Genomic DNA, 21,468 nt, shown 5'->3' on the forward strand with positions numbered 1-21,468 from the left:
TTAGTTTTCAAAGATTCTAGTGTTGTTGAATTTTGATTGATTTTCTAAATCATATATGTTTTTTTTTAACTTTAATTTGGTGACGTTTTCAAATTTGAATTCTTCTAAACGGTTGTGAGTTTAAATTATTGCCTTTTATATCGTAATAATGTAGTATTCTAGAAAATAAATAAAAACAAAATCTCATGAATATTCTCGTCATGCTAATTACGATGTAGTTGAAATTTTTCTTAAAGAGTCATTGACTCCATCTGTTCAGATTTTGCTATTTACATTAGTTTATTGGTACAAATTAGACAAATTTGTTTGGCATTTAATGACGGCATTAATAATATTTTAAAAAAATTTAATCAAATCATACAGATTAAATTGAAACTTTTAAAATTTTATAAACTAAATTGATACCAACAACAACTACAAAACTATGGCAACTTAAATTGTAATTTTGGCCTTTTATGTTACAAATTCTTCTCTCTCTTTTTTTTTTTCTTTTCCTTTTTCTCTTTTCTCTTTTTCTTTTTTTAAGATGACGGTACATTCAACTTTTAGAGTAATTTAATTTCCTCTTTGATGTTAAACACTTTGTTTATATTTATCTCATTTCTCACTTTGTTTAATATTACTTTTAGAATAATAATTCTTTTAATTCATTCTTTATATCAACTATACTTTGCTAATTTTATTGTCTTTTTAAATTATTTTATTCACCCTATAGAATAAACGTAAACCTTAATCTAAAATTATAGTGTTTGAGTTTACATCGCAATTAATTCATACCATAAGAAAGAAAATGTTTGCAAATTAAGATAAAACTAAAAACAAAAAAAAATGAAGGAATTAGGTGCGTTCGCCATTATAAAAAAATTAATCATATCTCAATTTTGATTTAAAAATCAATTTATTAATTTCAATGAGTATTATTAATGTAAGAAATTTGAACATTTTGTACTTAAAAAATAAAATAAAATTGAACAGTCAACATAGAAGTAAGTTCATATAATAGAGAAATATATAATTTTGTCCTTAATGGATGCATTATTTATTATTATTATTTTTTAGAATGGATTTGAATTGATTTAAGAAAAAAATATTTTTCAAAAACTTCAATTTTATTTAAAGACTTTAGATAAAAAGAGATTAAAATATACTTGAAAAACTACTTTTAGTAGTTGTCGAACACTTCAATTTCTTTCAAAATGACTATTTTTTTAAATTAAATACTTGAAAATACATTCCAAACACATTCTTAATCTCATCTTTAATTTTGTAGATTAAAATTTTCAGCTAAGCTTTAATTATGAGTAAATGTTCAAAGAAATATGATTTGGTTTTTTTTTTTTTTAATAAAAATGGTATTCTTGAATAAGATAGTCAAAATATGACAAATAAGTGTGTTTCATTTCGTCAAACCTTGAGTTAAACATAAGTCTTGAAGTCACATATATTTTGTCGTGAATAGTGTACTAATTCAACTTCTTTCTACTTATAATAGACGTATAATGATAATTATTCAATCCAATTATTAGTAATGTGCTAGAGTGGTACTTTTAGTGGATATAAGTACAATTTGTCAAACAAGTACCTTCATTATAACTAGCGTACAAATTGATAAACCATAACACTTAGGTTACCGCTACTTGTCACTAATTTAAAGATCTATTCAATGCTTTATAAAACCTCTAAAACTCGTCCATCCTCCATGCTCAATGTCATATTAATACAAGTAATTACATTCAGGGACAGATTTAATATAGGCCCAGAGTCCTCCTCAATTTTATGCTTTTTATACATATACATATATATATCTAATCTAGTATCAAAATCACCAGCTAGCCAATGGTAAATTTTCCTTCTAACCCTCTCTAGACCTAGATTTATGTCTCACTCCATTACATTTGTTTTTACTAAATTATATAAAGTTCTCGTCAACAAAATTTCTAGATCCACTACTGATTATATTTACTTTTCTAGTTCAAGTACACTAGTAAAGATGAAGTTTTGCTGCTTATAAAAAATAATAATAATGAAGAATGAAAAATAAAAGGTGAAGTTTTTTGTTCATCAAATCCTCTTTGTGGAAAATGGGTATTAAAACAAGATGGTTTTTAAACAAACACTCTCATATGAAGAAAAAGATATTTGAATTTGAATTTCCATTGCTTTAACTTAAAGTTGCCTCAATAATTTGTCTTTGAAGTTTTGGGTTTGGTTGAACTTATATTAAGTAGGTAGGTCCAACTCAAGAACAACTGAATTCACTTGCCAACTTTTAAATTTCTAACTTCAAACCTATAATGGGCACTAAAACTTTTGGGGAGCATAAGAATGTGACTAGCCCCCAAAGTCTATTTTGGAGGGTTGTGTTAAAAAGTTTCTACTTTTCAAGAGCCAACCAGGTTGAGTAGGCTGAAACTATTGCCTAGAGAGAGAACTCTAAACCCAAAATTTTAGAGCCTGCTGCACATCTAGCAATAATTTAATAACATATGAAATAATCCATGCTCGAGTTTCCTATGAATTTAGCTCAAAATAGTCATAAGAATCTCCCTATCAAGCAAAGTAAGTGAAAAAGTACAAGATGAAGGGAGGGAAGCCCACGGTTACCGTTTTTCTTTTCAAGTTCAACAAGTGGAGAAATAAAGGTTCGAACCTCTTATCTCAATAGTTAGAACTAGGATCCGCCAGATGGATGACTCAAAAATTAGGTAAAAAAATGTGAAATGACCCGATTTTTAGAAAAAAAAATGTTGAATGACCATTTGCTGACGTTAAATTCGAGTGAAATTGCCAAAATATACTCGTGCGCATGTGGAAAAGTAGTCTCACTTTCACTTGTCTCGCTCTCTCTTCTTTTTCACTCACAAATCACTATATCTCTCGCTCTAGTTCATCTTGTTCTCTCTTATTTTTTTCACTCACAAATCACTATGTCTCTCGCTCTAGCTCGTCTTGCTTTCTCTTCATTTCATCACTCACAAATCACTCCTCTCTCTCATCTCTTGCTCACCAGAGTTGGTCACATCGGAGTTGCTCGCATGGACTCGTTTTATCGGAGAAGAAGAAGAAAACGTATAGAGGAGAAGAAGCCAGAGAAGAAGACGACGATGTGCAGAGGAAGATTTCTCGCACTAGAGAAAAAGAGGACAAAGAAAAAAGAAGTGCAATAATATAACTTCACGTGGTCATGACATAGCAAAAGAGCATTTGACATTTTTTTCAAAAACGAGTTATTTGCCATTTTGGACCTTTAAAATGGGTCTTTTGAACAATTAATCCATTAGAACTATGTTAGGTGGACAGTTGCTTCTATGTCTCCTTTAAGCACTTTTAAGGTACTCATTACTTGGTCAAAAGAGTTCGTGGGTCCCACTACTAAAAAAAAAGTCAATTTTTATACCTTATCAACTCCTGTAGATCTCAGGTGTTCTTATATCAAACTCATCTCAGAAACTAAGGTGTCAACGAAAAAAAAGAACGTTTAGAAAATGAATTATTCGAATAAAATATCCCTTTCACCAGTTCTTTGACACCAAAATTTGGTATTGAAGACAAATTATTTCGAGACCTAAAGTTTCTTTCAAATATCAAGTAGTAACAACGACTATTATATCCTTCAAAGCTAAGTCTTCAACATTTGTCTTAATCTGAAACAGTACAACCAAAGCTGTAGTCTAAGCATAGCAAAATACCAGTTAATTTCCTAAACTGTGTTCCATACTTCCACAATTAGTAATACTGCGGCTTGTTCTTTATTGCATCTCACACCTTTTTCCTGCCAACCAAACTGGACTTGGAAAGTAAAAGCTTTGATTAGCCTACCAGAATGAACCGTATTGAAGAATTAGTGAAATCTAAAAGCTCTAACAACAATCAGAAAGTAAGATAGACAAGCTCTCCATCTTGCTTGCGATTGAGAGGTTCTCTGCTCGTGGAGTTAAAGCGACTTTCAAAAATCTTGGGAAGACTAATCTCATTGCTTTCCCTTGCTTGGAAAGATCCTTGATTGGGTAATATTTCCCTTTGCTTGGTTTTCTTATCTTTTATCTTCTTTCTTCTATGGATGTCCACTTTTTTGTAGCTTGTCTTATCTTTGTATAAAATAAAGATTTGAAGTTGAAATCTGTCTATGGAAAGATTGACACTCTAGACTTCATCTGAAGGTCTTCCGCTACATTATCGAGGATTTAACAGTGTGTCTTTTGCAAGTGTCCTTATGAGGATTTGGATTATGTGTTGGGGAGATAAGTTAGAATTAAAGTTTCAAAATGTGACAGTCTTCAAGACCTCTGGTGTACTTTCAGCTTGTAAAAGATCCTACCGTTCAAATGAAGAGTTTTGGTTTCATCCTTCTCTTTCACGTGTAATTGTTATGGCTATTCTATAGAATATCTGGTAAGGAAAAAGAAACTTTGAGATGGGATGAGAGTTCTAGGGTAGGTGTGACTATTAAGAAGTTTTCCTTAATTTTTCTAACTAATAGAAAACCAGCTTTCTTTAAGAATGTGAAAGAACAAGCAATGAAAGACTCATAAAAAGAAAGGCAATGCAATTAAAAAAGAAAAAAAAAAAACAGAACCCCAACATTCGGTAACCAAGAGCAATGAAATTTATTTATTTCTTTTATTCTTTTTATATCTGTGAGTATCCAAGCCCTCTTGCATACACGGTGACTAGTCTCACAAGACAAACCATCCCTTCCCAAAACACTCTCCCAGTCCTTCCAGCCAGATAAAGCACACAAAAGAAAAAAACTGCCAAAGAACACAACTCCTCCTCCAGAATGGACTTAAAAGTCCTAAAAATGCCTCCAAATTTTAGTGAAAAATTATTCAAATCCTCAGTCTCGATCCCATAAAGAACACACGGAGTTAATTTCCAACTCCTTTGAGACGCTCCCTTGTGTTTTGGGCTTCTTTCTTTTTGTATAGCAGTTTCGTTTTAAAATCAATCTTATATTAATGGGGATAAGTAAAATAACCAAAACCCACTCTCTCATCACTGCCAAGATAAATCAAGTGAAGGTTCGCCGTTGTGTCTAAACCGAGGTTTAAATAGGGAATACAACTTATAAATATAATGCAGCTTCTGCAAAAGATGGCAGTTTCAGAGATTATAGTTCTGCTATTTTCCATGCTAAGCTTTCAACTTTCAGTTTCATTTTCGAATGCACATTAAAAACATCACGACATAACTGGCATAACTAAAGTGAGAGTTTTCAACTCAAACAATGTCAAAGAATCAAAGGTAAAAAGATATACACCTCATACAATCCAACTTTTTAGCAAATATCTTCCTCTTTCAACATGCAAATCGTAAGGTCTTCACATACCTTTAAGGAATAAGGTATCACATTTTTTGGCTACTATACAGAAAATCCATCAACCTCCCATATGCAACTCCATTAGTCCTTCATACATAGCTTATTGTTTTCATCCTCATCATCGGTGGTGTCCTTAGTAGATGTTACAGTGATGTTATACGAGCTTTTAAGTTCTTCCAACTGAAACACAATATATAGACCAACGAATTTCAAGAGTTCAAAAGTTGACCAAGCAAATCAGTTAATCTCAGGATATGCATTCAATTTCAACAAGTAGAAAGATCAAATAATAGGTCACGATGTCAATGTCCGGACTTGGAATTTGAAATTCCATTTGCAAGTAGTAATTTCATGGCTTGATAAAGAATGAAGATAATGTGATAGGACTTCCAAACGAGAACTGTTGATATGTATTGATCTACATACTTATTAATGTACAGAAAACTAACAGGACTACCCAAACTCTACAGGTACAAGCTCACCACTATTGCTTTAGCTTCCCTTCTAGATTCCTGATTCCTGCATCCTCCTTCTAGCATAAGTAAAGCAGACTGGTGGTTTATCTTTATCAACCCTATCAGATTGGCTCTATCTGTGGAGACAATATTAAAGTCATTTATTTTCATTCTGTATATTCAACCGTCCTTTTTTCTTTTCTATCTTCTCTTTGTTTTTCGTTCTTTTTCATTTTCTTGTTTCTCTAATTTCAGTTTCTCTGCTTGCCCTACAACATTTTAACTGCACAACTTGATCAATTGATCATACTAGTTAATGTGGTAGATAATATAAAACAAATATATAAGACAGCTTTTGGAAAGTGCGAACTCGTGTCTCGCCATTTTTTAGTTTATTCTTTTATAAATCTTTTGAAAGAAATTAAGAAATATCTTCCCAAAACCTAATTAAATTATCTCTTACTAAAGATCTAATTTATTATATATTTTATTTTTGCTTTGTGATTGAACCTGAGAAGACTACTACATTTTTGTGTGCCTTAATAATATCATATTAAGTCACCACTCAACCTAAAAGTATAAACTCATAGATTATAATATATTTATTCATTACATGTATTCTTAACAACAATAAAGTATAAACTCATAGATTAGAGTATATCTATTCATTACATGTATTCTTTTCTCAACAAGGAATAGCATCGAGTCAGATAACTTCAACCACTACCTCTTTACAGGTTTCCTTGTGTTTGGCTAGAAGCTCATCATACTTGACTTGCAAATCGGCCATCTCAGATCGTAACTTCTCATATTCATCTACAGATGGACCCCCAAGTCTTTGTTGAACAAATCTGTCAAATAAAGAGAAAAAAGAAAGCTTATCAGAAGTTACTTCCTATGGGAATGTGCTATTACAAACTCCCTGGAAAATTTTGTATAGTTTCATTGTCTTCAATAAAATTATCCGTTCATGATTTTTCTTTATTTAAGAAAAAAAAAGAAGAAACTACATTTTTTGGACATGTTTACAAGCAAAAGTAAACGATAACATTCATGGAAAAATTCTTGTTGAGAATATTTATCTCTAACGTAACAAACACCTTGTAGTTTATTGTTTGACTTTCTATAATACAGTACATACTTTTGTGGAATGCTTGACAGGATTCAGAAGTAGAAAGGTCTGCTTTACTCACAATTTTCGAAGAATTCTGGAAAACAAAACTAATTCTACTTCGTGCTCAAACAGACCAGAACTCTGACAAGGAATCATGACATTATTTTCTATCAGTAAGTGATAAATGGGTTTGAAATTGAAACAAAAGGAAGTTAATGGATTTGAACATTATTTAAAACAAAATAAGATTTAAACCCAGTTGAAATCAACTTTGTTTTGACAGCTTGTAACTGAGTTTGATATATAATAATTAAGAAAATAAGACATTATGCTCTAGGAAATACTAGTTACGATCGAAAAACAGCTTGTTACCTTAGGGGTATTCTAGTAATTTTATGTACCATAGGGCTTCCTACTATCTATTTATTTAGCCTATTCTCTTGTACTTTGTATATCAAATCAATAATAAAAAATCAGTCTCTATCATGGTTTTTTCTTCCTGATCTATGGTTTTCCACATAAATCTTGTGTTTTTTTCTTCTCTATTTTTCAACATGGTATCAGAGCCTGGCGACGAAACCTTGGCCATCATCGATGAGAATAGACCAGAGTCTCCATCAGCAACCTCCCTTGGAACTAGTGGGCCGTAAATGCCAACATCACCACAGCCATACAAGAAGTCGTGGAATAGTACCTCCAAGCTGCATTGCTGAAAATCATCCAATCGGTGTCGGATCTTAACCCTAGCCGACCTAGCTCCAGTCGAACAGATCCAGCCAGTCGCAACAATCCAGGCAACGCAGTAGCCAGCGTCGAACCCAGCGCGATAGCCGACCCATTTGGCGGCGCCTCTATTGGTTGAGTCATCCCGTGAGAGTTCAGTCGTTCCTTATGCGCCGATCTCCTTCCCGATTGCGCTGACCAGATCTATAACCCAGTAGCCGATCGCTTCTGTCTCAATTGCACCGGTGGTCAGATCTACACAGCAAACTCCTCGAGCGATGGTGAGCTTGTCAACCCAGTAGCTGACCGATTCAACTTCCAATCCGGCAGCCGATGATAACTTGTAGAAATACAAGTTATTTATGCTGCCTTATTCAGATATTGCGGCCAAAAGAGAAGGAATATGCATCGATTGTATGAAAATTAGCTCAGAAATACAATAAATATAAATTAACGCAATTACACCCACTAACATCATTAAGATGGTAGAAGAGGATATTTCTACTCTATTTTGCAGGAAACCAAGTCACCGCTTGCGATCAAGGCTTAACGAGAAACTGAACAACGCATCTCTGTCATATTGCGCCCGTCAATCAAAAATGAAGAGACGATTAACGCAATGATGGCGCAATGCGACAGTCGATCCCGAGTTGAATTTCAACCGCATGTGGTAATAAAAACAACACCGCATGCGAGTAACCGATCGAAAGATGCAGCTGAGCAACGCAAATACGGAGGATTGCGACACGTGTACAACTAACCATTGTGCAGATTTGACGGTCTGATTGCATAACAGAAGGAATATTTATTCCTCCATCTTCGGAATTTCCATAACAAGAAGTGGGGTCCACAAGCCAAAAGTAAAAGCTTTTTACCTATAAATACCCCCATAGAATTCAGAGAAGATATACTTGATATGGGTATACTTGATACGAGGACTAATTGATGCTAGATTATTGAAAGAGAGGCTGAGCTAAGTATTGATCGGAAGAAATCCGGGAAGAGAAGAGACAAGACCGAGAGGTGAGTTTCAGTGCGATTCTGCCAGATCCTCGCCATGAAGCTTTGTGCTTAGATCCCTGCTACCGGTTGAGCAAGCCTGAGAGGGAAGCTCATCCTTCCGCACGTTCCATCCATGCCGGCAAGCAAATCTCCATCCAGATCGGCGCCAAGACGTTGACGTTTATTTGTATTTGTTTCTAACTCTATTTCATCAGTTGTATTTCATTCTCTTAATCTTTTCATTCACAAATCATGTATCAAACGCTAAATAATTTTATTGAATGTCTCGATCACTTTCATTTCCACTTTTCTATCTATTTTCGTTCCTCCATTAATTGTTTTCTTCATGAAGTTTTATTAATAGCTTGGTAATTAATATGGATTAAACGAGTCACTTAATCTGTGCTAAAGAGATAAATGCGTTTAGCTAAGGCATGCTAGACGGCATCTTCACCTGTGAGAGTAGAAGTAAAGATGTCATTCTGATCTATCAAGAGAATGTTAGAAGAATGCGTTGACTAAAGCGAGCAGTACTTCCAGAGATGGAAGCAACCTTGCGTTCATTACGTTTGTCCCTGTTTCACCACAGAGATGTGGGAACATGGCCGATCACTGAGAGGTGTATGCCAAGGAAAAAGCGGAACCGTACTTATATCTTTAACGCAATTAAGGAACTTGCGATGTTTGTATTAATTATCTTCTCTGTTTCTGCTTCATACATAAGACTTGTCACCGCATTACACGATCTTTGTATAATCTTCACAGCCAGCCTTGACCTCAGTATCTTGTATTATGAAACCTGTATCTTGTATCATCTTAGCTTAGATTTATTTTATCACAATTTATGTTATTACCACATTTTTACCACTTTACTTTACTTTATCGCATGTTTAATTACTTGTACACAAAACTCTTTTACAAATTGAAAAACCCCTGGTCGCATATATCACAAACATAACACAATAACCTCAAACAGTCCTTGTGTTCGACCTCGGATCACACCAAGAAACTTGCGGTGAAATTATACTTGGTTTCAACGCAAGGAAACTTGTGACAACGCACAACATACTACAAGAACATTCATTAATAACGCATATCTAGAAGTAGTATCACATAACATCGCATAAAATCTATGTCAACAAGTTTATGGCATGGACTTGCATCATACTAAAAAACTACGTGTTACAAGTTTATGGCGCCGTTGTCGGGGACTGGTTAACGGGTTATTATTTGAGTGTGTTTGTGGTGTTTTGCAGGACAGATCTCGTTGTACTGGCTGTTCAACACAGAGAGCAGCTTGACGGTTTATGAGTACTGGTGCTGAAACAGAATTCGAAGCTGACCCTGAGATCGAGCATACCTTTCGCGCACGGGCACGTCAGAATCGGATAAGGCGAAAGAAAGCAGCGAGTATGGCAGATAATAATGACAATGCGGTTCCCGTAGTAAATCAATAGGCTGTTAGGCCAGTGTAGGATCCTGTTTTCCTGGCTGCTGATCGCAACATCCTCATGAGGAATTATGCGGCACCCAACCTGTATGATTTTTTGCCTGGGATTTTGAGGCCTATTGTTGAGGAGAATACAAGGTTCGAAATAAAGCCGGTTATGCTACAAATGATCCAAAATGCAGGACAATTTAGAGGTCTACAAGGTAAAGACCCGCATGCCCACTTGACTAGCTTTGTTGAAATGTGCGGCAACTTCTCACTACCTGACGTTACCCTGGAGAGTATTAGACTGTATTTGTTCCCTTACACTTTGAGGGATGAAGCCAAGAGGTGGGCTCACTCACTGGAGCCAAACGAGATCACATCATGGGATTAACTGGTGGAGCGATTCATGAAGTTCTTCTCACTGGCCGTCAATGCAAGGCGACGAAAGGACGTGCTGAACTTCGAGCAAATGGAGAATGAGATCCTAAGCACCGCCTGGGTGCAATTTAGAAGATTAGTGAAAAATTGCCCACATATCGGGATACTCGATTGCGTTTTGATGGAGACCTTTTATAACGGCCTGAATAGATCGACGCAGGCTGCTGCTGACGCCTCCGCGGTAGGAGGTTTTATGGACAAAACGTATACTGAGGCTAAATTCATCCTTGAACACATATCGCGAAACATGGATGACTGGATTGATGATGGCTTGGAGGCCGAGGCACCGAACGAAGAAAGAATGAAACTGTCATTGTTCTTTTAGAGACAATGACCACGTTGGCCGCGGTGACCTCCATCATTCAATCGATGACAATCAATCAAGGAGCCATCCCCCAACAATCAGCGCAACCCGCTGCACTGACTCAAGTGGTCGCAATAAGTTGTGTTAATTGTGGAGGGGCTCATGTAGCAGAAATGTGCCCATCGAATCTCTAGCAAGTATGCGCCATCCAAAACAACCCCTTCAGCAACACCTACAATCCTGGCTGGAAGAGCTATCTTAACTTTGGTTGGGAAGGCAATCCTAAGCAAGGGGGGTTAGTCAACCATCAGAGTGGTAGTTAAGGAAATCCTCCTTTTCACCATAACTCGAACCAGGGGTAACCAAGGCAATCGCATAACCAACAACCCTCATCTTTAAACACCTCTAGAAGCTCAACTGCTTTATTTCGCCTTGCTTGATTCTGGCGTGTCCGTGCACGAAAGGTACGCTGGATCTTTGGGTCAGCTATGAATTCTGGTTCGATACCAGTACTCATAAACTATCAAACTGCTCTCCACATTGAACAGTCAATACAAAGAGATCTGTCTTGTAAAATACCACAAACATTCTCAAACAATAACCGTTAACCAATCCCCAGCAATGGCGTCATAAACTTGATGACATAAAATGCGATGATGCCATAAACTTGTAACGCATAAAATTCAATGCTTCTATTCTAAGCATGTGGACAATTATGAATATGAACAAATGAAATTTATCTTCTTATGTCATATAACGCATGGATGATTGCGATGATATGCGATACTACTTCTAGAAATATGCATTATTAACGATATGCTTATAGTATGCTATGCGTTGTCACAAGTTTCCTTACATTGAAACCAAGTATAATTTCACCGCAAGTTTCTCGGAGTGATCCAAGGTCGAACACAGGGATTGTTTTAGGTTAATTGTGTTTCGTTCATGATATATGCGACCGGGGTTTTTCAATTTACTAAAAGTGTGGTTTGTACATGCGATAAAGTAAATTGTGCAGTAAAGTAAAGATAAGCGATAAAAATGTGATAATAAAGTAAATTGCGATAAAAGTAAAGTGCGCACTATAAACCTAAGCTATGATGATACAAGATACAGGTTACATGATACAAGATACCGAGGTTAAAACTGACTGTGAAGATTATACAAAGGTCGTGTTATGTGGTGACAAGGCTTATGTGTGAAGCAGAAAGAGAAAGGATAATTAATATAAACATCGCAAGTTCCTTAATTGCGTCGAAGATATAAGTACAGTTTCACTTTCCCTTGGCGTATACCTTTCGGTGATCGGCCGCGTTTCCCACATCTTTATGGTGAAACAAAGACGAACGTAGTGAATGTAAGGTTGCTTCCATCTCTGGAAGTACTTCTTGCTTTAGTTAACGCATTCTTCTAACCTTCTCTCGACAGATCAGAATGGCATCTTCACTTCTACTCTCGCAGGTGAAGATCCCGTCTAGCATGCTTTAGCTAGACATCTTTATCTCTTTAGCACAGATTAAGTTACTTGTTTAATTCATATTAATCACCAGGGATTAAGAAAACATCGTGGAGAAAGTGATTAATGGAGGAACGAAAATAGACAGAAATGTGGAAACGAAAGTGATCATGACATTTAATTATAAAATCAAGCGTCTGGTACATGGTTGTGAATGATTTAGACTAGGAAGATGAAATACAATTGATGAATAAGAGTTAGAAACAGATACAGAAGAGTGCCAATGTCTTGACACCGATCTGGATGGAGAGATTACTGGCCGGGTTAGATGGCGTGAATGGAAGGATGAGCTTCCCTCTTAGGCTTGCTCAACTGGTAGAGTTGATCTAGGTACAGAGCTTCATGGTGGAGATTTGGAATGATTCGCCCTGAGACTCACCTTTCGACCTTGTCTCTTCTCTTCTCGGATCTTCTCCGATTAGCACTCAGATCAGCCTCTCTCTCAATAGCCTCGTATTAATTATCTCGTCTCGAGTATATCTTTTCAGTGAATTCTTTGAGGGTATTTATAGATGAAAGCTTTGACTCTCTGATTTGTGGTCTCCACTTTATTGTTATGGAAATTCTGAGAATGGTGGAATAAATATTCCTTCTGTTATGTAATCAATCCGTCGAAGATGCACAATGTTTAGTTGTACACGTGTCAAAATCCTCCGTGATTGCATTATTCATTTGCATCTTTTGATCGTGTGCCTGCATGCGGTGTTATTTTTTTATTACCGCATGCGGTTAAAGTTCAACTCTGGATCGATTGTCGCATGCGCCATCATTGCATTGATTGTCTATTCATTCCTGAATCATGGGTGCAATGCGATGTAAATGCGTTAATCTTTCTCTCTTGAGCCATGAATGCATATGGTGACTGGATTTCCTACAAAACAGATTTGAAATATTCTTTTCTACCATCGTAATGGTGTTAGTGGGTGTATTGTCGACAATTTATAATTATTGTATTTCTTAGCCAATTTCCATACAATTGACGCAACTTTCCTTTCTTTTAACCGCAATATCTAAATACAGCAGTATAAATAACTTGTATTTCTACAAGTTATCAATCTATGAGAAATTCTGCAGGATTTATTACTACAGAAAAGTTGAATGACTAGAACTATTTTTCCTAGTCTCAATCCATCAGAATGGCCTTAGAAGGATGTCACAAATTTGGGTACTTGACTGGAGAGATACCTAAGCCTGTACCAGGAGACCCTCAGGAATGGATCTGGAAGGGGGAAGACTCACTGTTGAGATCTGTTCTGATTAATTGTATGGAACTCCAAATTGGCAGACCGTTACTCTATGCTGCAACTGCCAAAGATATTTTGGATGTTGTTCAACAACTTTATTGAAAGAGGCAGAATGCATCCCGACTTTATACGTTACGGAAACAGACCCATGAATGCAAGCAGGGATCTATGGATGTAACGTCCTATTGCAATAAAATGTCGCTTTTGTGGCAAGAGATGGATCTTTGTAGGGAAATGATCTGGAAGTATGCGCATGACGGAGCTCAGTATGCAAAAATTGAGGAAGTTGACTGTGTCTATGACTTCCTTGTTAGGCTAAATTCAAAGTTTGATGCCATTCGGAGTCGGATTCTAGGTCAACACCCTATACCTTCTCTCATGAAAGTTTTCTCAGAAATACGTTTGGAGGAAGACAGATCAAGTGCAATGAATAACCCAATAGTTACCTCTACTGATGCTGCTGCTTTTGCCATTAAGTCCTCCAGCTCTGACGGCGATAAGAAGTCCACCCCTATCTGTGAGCATTATAAAAAGTTGTGGCATACAAAAAACTAGTGTTGGAAGCTACAAGGATGGCCCCCGAATAGTAAACGTCGCCAGTCACATGACAAATCAACCCCTGGGCGTGCCTTTGTGAGTAACTCGGTGAATGAGAACCCTCAACATCAATCCTCAGTAGACAATACGACCAACCTAAGTACAGTTGGAGTCAGTGCCATCGCCCAGTCAGGTACTATCTAGTCTTTTGGCCTTATTAGTATTAACGGTAAAAAACCATGGATTTTTTACTCAGGAGCGACAGATCATTTTACTGGCACTTCTGATCAATTTCTTTCATATTGTCCAAGTGTTGGTAACGAACGGATTAGAATTGCATATGGGTCATTTGCACTAGTTGCAGGAAAAGAACATTTATCTCCGTTTGAGGGTTTGGTATTGCTGGATGTATTGCATGTTCCTAAGATATCATATAATTTGTTATCTATCAGTAAAATTACAAGAGATCTGAGTTGTCAGGAAATTTTTTCACCCGACTTTGTTTTATTTCAGGATCTGAGCTCGGGGATGACAATTGGCACTACCTGGAACGATAGGGGGCTCTACTTCCTAACTGATGATGCTTCCTCTAGGAATGATTATAGGACTAGTCTTGTTTCTTTAAATTTTTCTACTACTGAGAATGATTTTTTGTTATGGCATTATCGCTTAGGACATCCAAATTTTCAATACATGAAATACTTGTTTCCGCATTTATTTCGCAATATTAATATGTCTTCTTTAAATTGTGATGTTTATATTCGTGCCAAACAAAGTCGTGTCTCCTTTCACTCCCAACCCTACAAACCATCCAAACCCTTTACCTTAGTTTATAGTGATGTTTGGGGTCCCTCACCATCCACAACCTCCACAGGGAAACGCTGGTTTTTCACCTTTATAGACAATCATACTCAGCTTACTTGGGTCTTTCTTTTCACTGATAAATCTGAGGTGTTGTCTATATCTAGCAATTCTATAATACTGTGGAAACCCAATTTAATGCCAGGATTGGTATTTTGAGAAGTGACAATGAGCGAAAATTCTTTAATGCCTCCTTTAAGAACTTCCTTACCTTCAAAGGGATTATCCACCAAAGTTCGTGTGCGTACACCCCCCCAGCAAAATGGGGTAGTCGGGAGAAAAAATTGTCATTTGATAGAAGTTGCCCATTCCTTAATTCTATCCACATCACTCCCATCTTACTTATGGAGGGATGTCATCCTTACTGCTGCTCACTTAATCAACCGAATGCCTTCCCGAGTCCTCAACTTTCAAAATCCGTTAGATTGTGAGTCTTACCCAACTACTTGTTTAGTCTCAGATGTTCCACTTTGAGTATTTGGCTGTGTTGCCTTTGTTCATTCTCACGGTCCAAACTGCACACAATTCACCTCCCGTGCTAAAAAATGTGTCTTTGACGGGTATCCGCTCCATCAGCATAGGTATAAATGTTATCACCCATCATCTCGCAATTATTTTGTTTCCATGGATATCACCTTCCTTGAGGATCAACCCTTCTTTCTCGTTAGCCATCTTCAGGGGGAGACCTCAAGTGAAGAGGCTAACTGGTCCACGTATGCAATTGCATTTGAGTCACCTTCAATTCCCGAACATGTCAACCCTGTACCCCCTACAAATCAAGTCCCATGGATAACATACTATAGAAAGAATATCAGGAAGAAAACAGTGCCACCTGTCGCATCTCCGGCTCCAGTCCATGAGTAAGACCTGGCATCAGGTACGTGTATTCCTGAAATTAATGAGATTGATACTTGTGCTGAGACTAATGGTTGCAGTGAGGAAAAAAGAGACAAAGGTGCTGACAGCACCACTATAGCAGATGGAACGACGACGGTGTATAGTGATCCGAAAACAGTTCCAAAAAATGTGAATGATACTAGAGATGATGATTTAAAGGAGACTTCTGAAGGTGAAACCTAGGCAGAGGAGACTATTGATCACAGTGGGAAGAGCATGATGTTTCCCTCGATCTTTCGATAGCCCTAAGGAAAGGTATTCGATCATGTACAAGGTACCCTATGCATAGTTACATGACGTACAGTAACCTGTCATCTGAGTTCAGGGCCTTTACCACCAGTTTAGATACAGGGATGGTACCGAGTAGCATATAGGATGCAATGAAAACTCCTAAGTGGAAGGCTGCTGTTATGGAGGAGATGAAGGCACTTGAGAAAAACGGAACATGGGATCAGGTGATCCTACCCAAAGGGCACAAAACAGTTGGGTGCATATGGGTCTTCACTATAAAGTATAAGTCTGATGGAACGATCGACCGATATAAGGCCAGGTTAGTTGCCAAAGGATTTACTCAAACCTTTGGTGTGGATTACTTTGAGACATTCTCTCCCGTAGCTAAGCTCAATACTATCCGAGTATTACTGTCAGTTGCAGTGAACAGAGATTGGCCCCTACATCAACTGGATGTAAAGAACGCCTTTCTCAATGGAAAACTTGAGGAGGAAGTCTACATGAGTCCTCCCCCTGGATTTGAAGATTAGCTCAAACACCGAGTCTCCCGACTGAGGAAGTCACTATATGGGTTGAAACAGTCTCCGAGGGCCTGGTTTGATAGATTTACCACCTTTGTCAAATGACAAGGATATACCCAAGGGCACTCAGATCATACACTGTTTATAAAGAAGTCAACTTCAGGGAAGGTTGCAGTTCTCATTGTGTACGTTAACGATATTGTGCTCTCTGGTGATGATGATGATGAAGAAATTATGAAACTCAAAGCAAAAATGGCGAAAGAATTTGAGATTAAAGACCTTGGGAAGTTAAGATACTTCCTCGGAATGGAAGTAGCTCGGTCAAAGGATGGGATTTCAGTGTCCCAACAGAAATACACTATTAATCTCCTAAAGGAAGCAAGAATGACTGGATGCAAACCTGTTGACACCCTAGTTGAATATAATTCAAAGCTTAGTAATATAGGTAATAGTGTCCCTGTCAACAAAGAAAGGTATCAGTGGTTAGTTGGGAAATTGATCTACTTATCTCACACGAGACCTAATATATCATATGCAGTTAGTGTTATCAGCCAGTCCATGCAGCTCCTTATGAGGAACACATGACAACAGTTGAACACATCCTAGGATATCTGAAGGGAAAACCAGGTAAGAGGTTAATGTTCAAGAAGTCTGATAAACATTGCATTGAAGCCTACACTGATTCTGATTGGGTAGAGTCTGTTGTTGATAGAAAGTCAACATCTGGGTATTGCACATTCGTCTGGGGTAATCTAGTGATTTGGAGGAGCAAGAAACAAGGAGTTGTGGCCAGAAGTAGCGTTGAGGCTGAATATCGAGCCATGAGTTTAGGGATATGTGAAGAAATCTAGTTGATGAAAGTGTTGTCAGGTCTTCATCAAGATAATGCGCTCCCAATGAAAATGTTCTGTGACAATAAGGCAGCAATAAGTATTGCGAATAATCCAGTCCAGTATGATAAAACAAAACACATTAAGATTGATCGGCACTTCATCAAGGAAAGACTTGACAACGGAAGTATATGCATTCCTTATGTTCCCTCAAATCAGCAAATTGCAGATGTGCTCACAAAAGAGTTACTCAGATAAAGCTTTGATTATTATGTTAGCAAGTTGAGCCTCATTGATATTTACACCCCAGCTTAAGGGGGACTGTCGAAAAACAGCTTATTACCCTAGGGGTATTCTAGTAATATTATGTACCCTAGGGCTTCCCACTATCTATTTATTTGGCATATTCTCTTGTTCTTTGTGTATCAAATCAAGAATAAAAAATCAGTCTCTATCGTGGTTTCTTCTCCCTGATCTAGGGTTTTCTACGTAAATCTTGTGTTTTTTCTTCTCTATTTTTCAACAGTTACTAGCAAACTTAAATAGCTAGAACAATGGTTAGCCTCAACTGTTAATGTTTCTCCAACTATCACAGCAGCAAACAAGACATAATAACATGATCCAAAACCAAAAACTGAAAGAAAAAAACTTACTCGAGAGTAAAGGTAGGCTTGTCATTTTGCTCATACAAAGCAACCAGAACCTCAACCCAGCAAAAGAAATGCAATAGAGAAATGTGTCAAAATTCAAAGGTATGATAAAGAGAGAGAATTCCCAAAAAAAGAAAACAGAGGGTGATGGATCAGAGAAGTGGCCATACTAATAACCAACCTTTGGTGAGAGCATCAACAATGCCATTAGACTCCAAATACTTCCTAAAAGCTTCCTTCTTCGCTTCTTTTTCTTAAATCGCAGAAAAAGGGTTGTAATTATCACAAAGATAAAACGATTCAACAAATGGGGGCATGAAATTCGATAGAAAGAAGCAAAACGATGAAGAACGGGAAATTTGTACGGATGACCCATTTTTTGGGTCCAAATGTCTCATTTTTAAAAAATAATGTCAATTGACCCTCTACTGACATCATTGTCATAGCAAATTATGTAAATTTCCTTCACAAGTGCCTCACGAGGTAAGTCTCATTCTCGCTCTCGTCTAATTAAACACTCTTGCTCTCGCTTGAAATTCCTTGGTTTGATGTGATTGCTCGTCAGTGTACGAATGATTTGACAATTTTCACGATTGAAGCCTCAAATCAATAATACCTAAACACAATACAATGGTGATTTTTTAAACTCTAAACTCCATTTCAACGGTGATTAATTCTTTGGTTTTCGACAGTGTTTTTGTTGAACGAAGATTTTTCAAACAGGGATTTCCAAGACGAGGCTTTTTCAGAACGGAACAGGTTTTTCAGAAAGGTGTTTCATTATTTTGAGTCTGTTTAATTATTTTTGCTATGTTATTTCTAGAAATATAGCATTACAAAATTTTGTATTGGGAGAGAGAGTGAGAGATAGAACGAGAGTGAGAGAGAGCAAGAGTAAGAGAGAGCTAGATTAAGAGAGAGCGAGAGCGAGATTAAGAGAGAGAGTGAGATTAAGAGAGAGCGAGATTAAAAGAGAGCGAGAGTACACTTCAATTGCTTGTACAACTTAATGAAAAATGTTCTCTTGTTTTGTAGGATGATATAAAATGTCTACTTATTCGATATGGAGGTGATTGGGATGAGAATGAAACTTCGTATATTAGGGGATAGTTGACAAGAATCATTGTGTCTGTTACATTGAAGTATGAAGAACATAAATCTCACATTTATAGGGTTACAAATGTTAGTTCTTCAGAGTTTGATCTTATACTTAAAGTTAAATATAAACTTAAATATGAAGCCCCTCCACAATACATAAGCGTTGATGACGATGTTCGCTTCCTTCTTTTCCAAGAAGAGCTTAGTAGACTTCACTTATCTGTAATGCTAAAATCGAATCAAGACAAAAATATTAGAATGGGGTTTGAAAATATGAGTTATGATGATATGACTGTGGACAGACAATACGAGGAATCATATCAATTTCGTCAGGAAGAGTATGATATTCCATTGTCTACCAACACTGTACCATCAACATTATCACTAGACAACGACTGCACTAATCCAGCAAGATTGAATTCAGAATTGGGTGGTACTTCAATTGTTGGTAATGAGAGATCATCTAGACTTGATTATATGGATTGTGGTCATCCAAAGAAAAGTTGTGGTCCTTCAGTGGATGTTAATAAGCAACCAACAGGATTAAATGAAATAGATCGTGATCATGGAAATGTGCGTCATTGTACAGCAGCTTCAGTGGTTCCACCATCTGTGTCTTCAAGTCATAGGGCAGAGTTGATTATGCCTGGTACCTCTTCATCTAGGACAAAAGATGTTGAAGTTGGTCAACTATTTTTGAGTAAAAAGGACTTGAAAATGCAATTATCTATTTTGTCCATCAACAAAAATTTTGAATTTAGGGTCAGGAAGTCAACCAAATCTTTGTTCACTGTCAAATGTATTAGGGAGACTTGTAAGTGGAGCCTTCGTGCAGTGAAAATGAAAGGGTCTGATATATTCAAGATCACAAAGTACTGCAATTTGCACACATGTTCCATTGGAATTCTGAAACACGACTATAGACAAGAAACTGCTACGGTTGTTAGTCAGTTGATTAAAGATAAGTTCACAGGAATAGGACATATTTATAAATCTTATCATATCGTTAAGGATATGAGGAGAGATTATAGCGTGAACATAAGTTATGATAAAGTGTGGCGTGCAAGGGAAGCTGCATATGATCTCACTAGAGGTACTTCAGAATACTCATACTCTATACTACATGCTTATGGAGAAACGTTAAAAATAGAGAATCTGGGTACAGTGTTTGAGATCGAACTTAAAGATGAGGTGCATTTCAAGTATATGTTTATGGCATTAGGGTCTTGTATTAGAGGTTTCGCAAGTTGTCAGCCTGTGATAATTGTTGATGGGTCGCACTTGAAAGGAAAATACAAAGGCACCATGTTGGTTGCGGTTTCTATGGACGGGAGCAATCAATTATACCCACTAGCATATGCAATAGTGGACAATGAATCCGATCGATTATGGAAATGGTTTATATCGAACTTGAAATGCAGTATCAGAGAACCCGATAATCTGGTGTTTATGTCTGATCAGATGGTATCTATCAGGAATGCTATTCATGCATTTTTTTCCCATGGCATTTCATGGATTGTGCACGTGGCACATAGAACAAAATCTTATTGCAAACTTTAAGGATAGCATGATTGTTGGGATATTTAGAGATGCAACAAAGGCCTTTTGCATGACAGAGTTCCAGACATAATGGGACAAACTCCGTAGTTTTCGAGGTGTTGTCACGAAATATTTGAAAGATATCGGTCTTCAAAGGTGGGTACAGGTTTATCAAATAGAACAAAGACATGACAACATGACGTCCAACAGTGCAGAGTGTTTCAATTCGTTAACTAAAGAGTATCGACTATTGTGCATGCTTGAACATGTTAGAGGAATGCTCCAATCATGGTTCTACGAACGGAGGAATTACTGGGAATCTCAAACGACATTGCACTCTGACTACTGTGAAACCCGATTGGCAAGCGAGGCCGATAAGGACAGACGATATCGGGTTGAGTCTATTGATTGTTATTGGGGCCACGTGCGAGATAATAGATTGTACGGTATTGTGAATCTTCACACAAAGGAATGCACGTGTAAGGAATTTGATTCACTTGGTATCTCGTGTTCACATGCAATTGTTGCTGCCAAGGAACGAAATATACCCATTCAGAGTCTTTGCAGTCGATTTTATAAAGTGAACTCTCTAATGACAGCATATGCAGAGCCTATAAATCCACTTGGGCACATATCTGAATGGAAGAAACCTCCTGGATATGTAGAAAAAACTATCCTTCCTCCAAAATTTGTGGCACAAGCCGGGCGATAGAGACTAAGAAGAATACCATCGAGGAGAATTTCACAGACAAA

The 21,468-nt window shown here is 37.1% G+C and overlaps 1 protein-coding gene across 1 annotated transcript; it reads right to left on the bottom strand.

The window, feature by feature from the left end:
• Window positions 1–5,355: 5,355 nt before the first annotated feature.
• LOC120079285 (c-Myc-binding protein) lies at window positions 5,356–18,454 on the bottom strand. Its single transcript, XM_090314421.1, has 5 exons — window positions 18,421–18,454; window positions 18,249–18,331; window positions 18,082–18,131; window positions 6,503–6,626; window positions 5,356–5,500 (listed from the first exon to the last, which is right to left on the bottom strand). The coding sequence occupies exons 1-5, from the start codon at window positions 18,452–18,454 to the stop codon at window positions 5,402–5,404; spliced, it is 390 nt and encodes a 129-aa protein (XP_090170547.1). The 3' UTR covers window positions 5,356–5,401.
• Between the last annotated feature and the right edge of the window lie 3,014 nt (window positions 18,455–21,468).

The sequence above is a fragment of the Benincasa hispida genome, chromosome 6 (genome assembly GCF_027475165.1).
Source record: "Benincasa hispida cultivar pf3 chromosome 6, pf3_genome.v1.1, whole genome shotgun sequence".
NCBI lineage: Eukaryota > Viridiplantae > Streptophyta > Magnoliopsida > Cucurbitales > Cucurbitaceae > Benincasa > Benincasa hispida.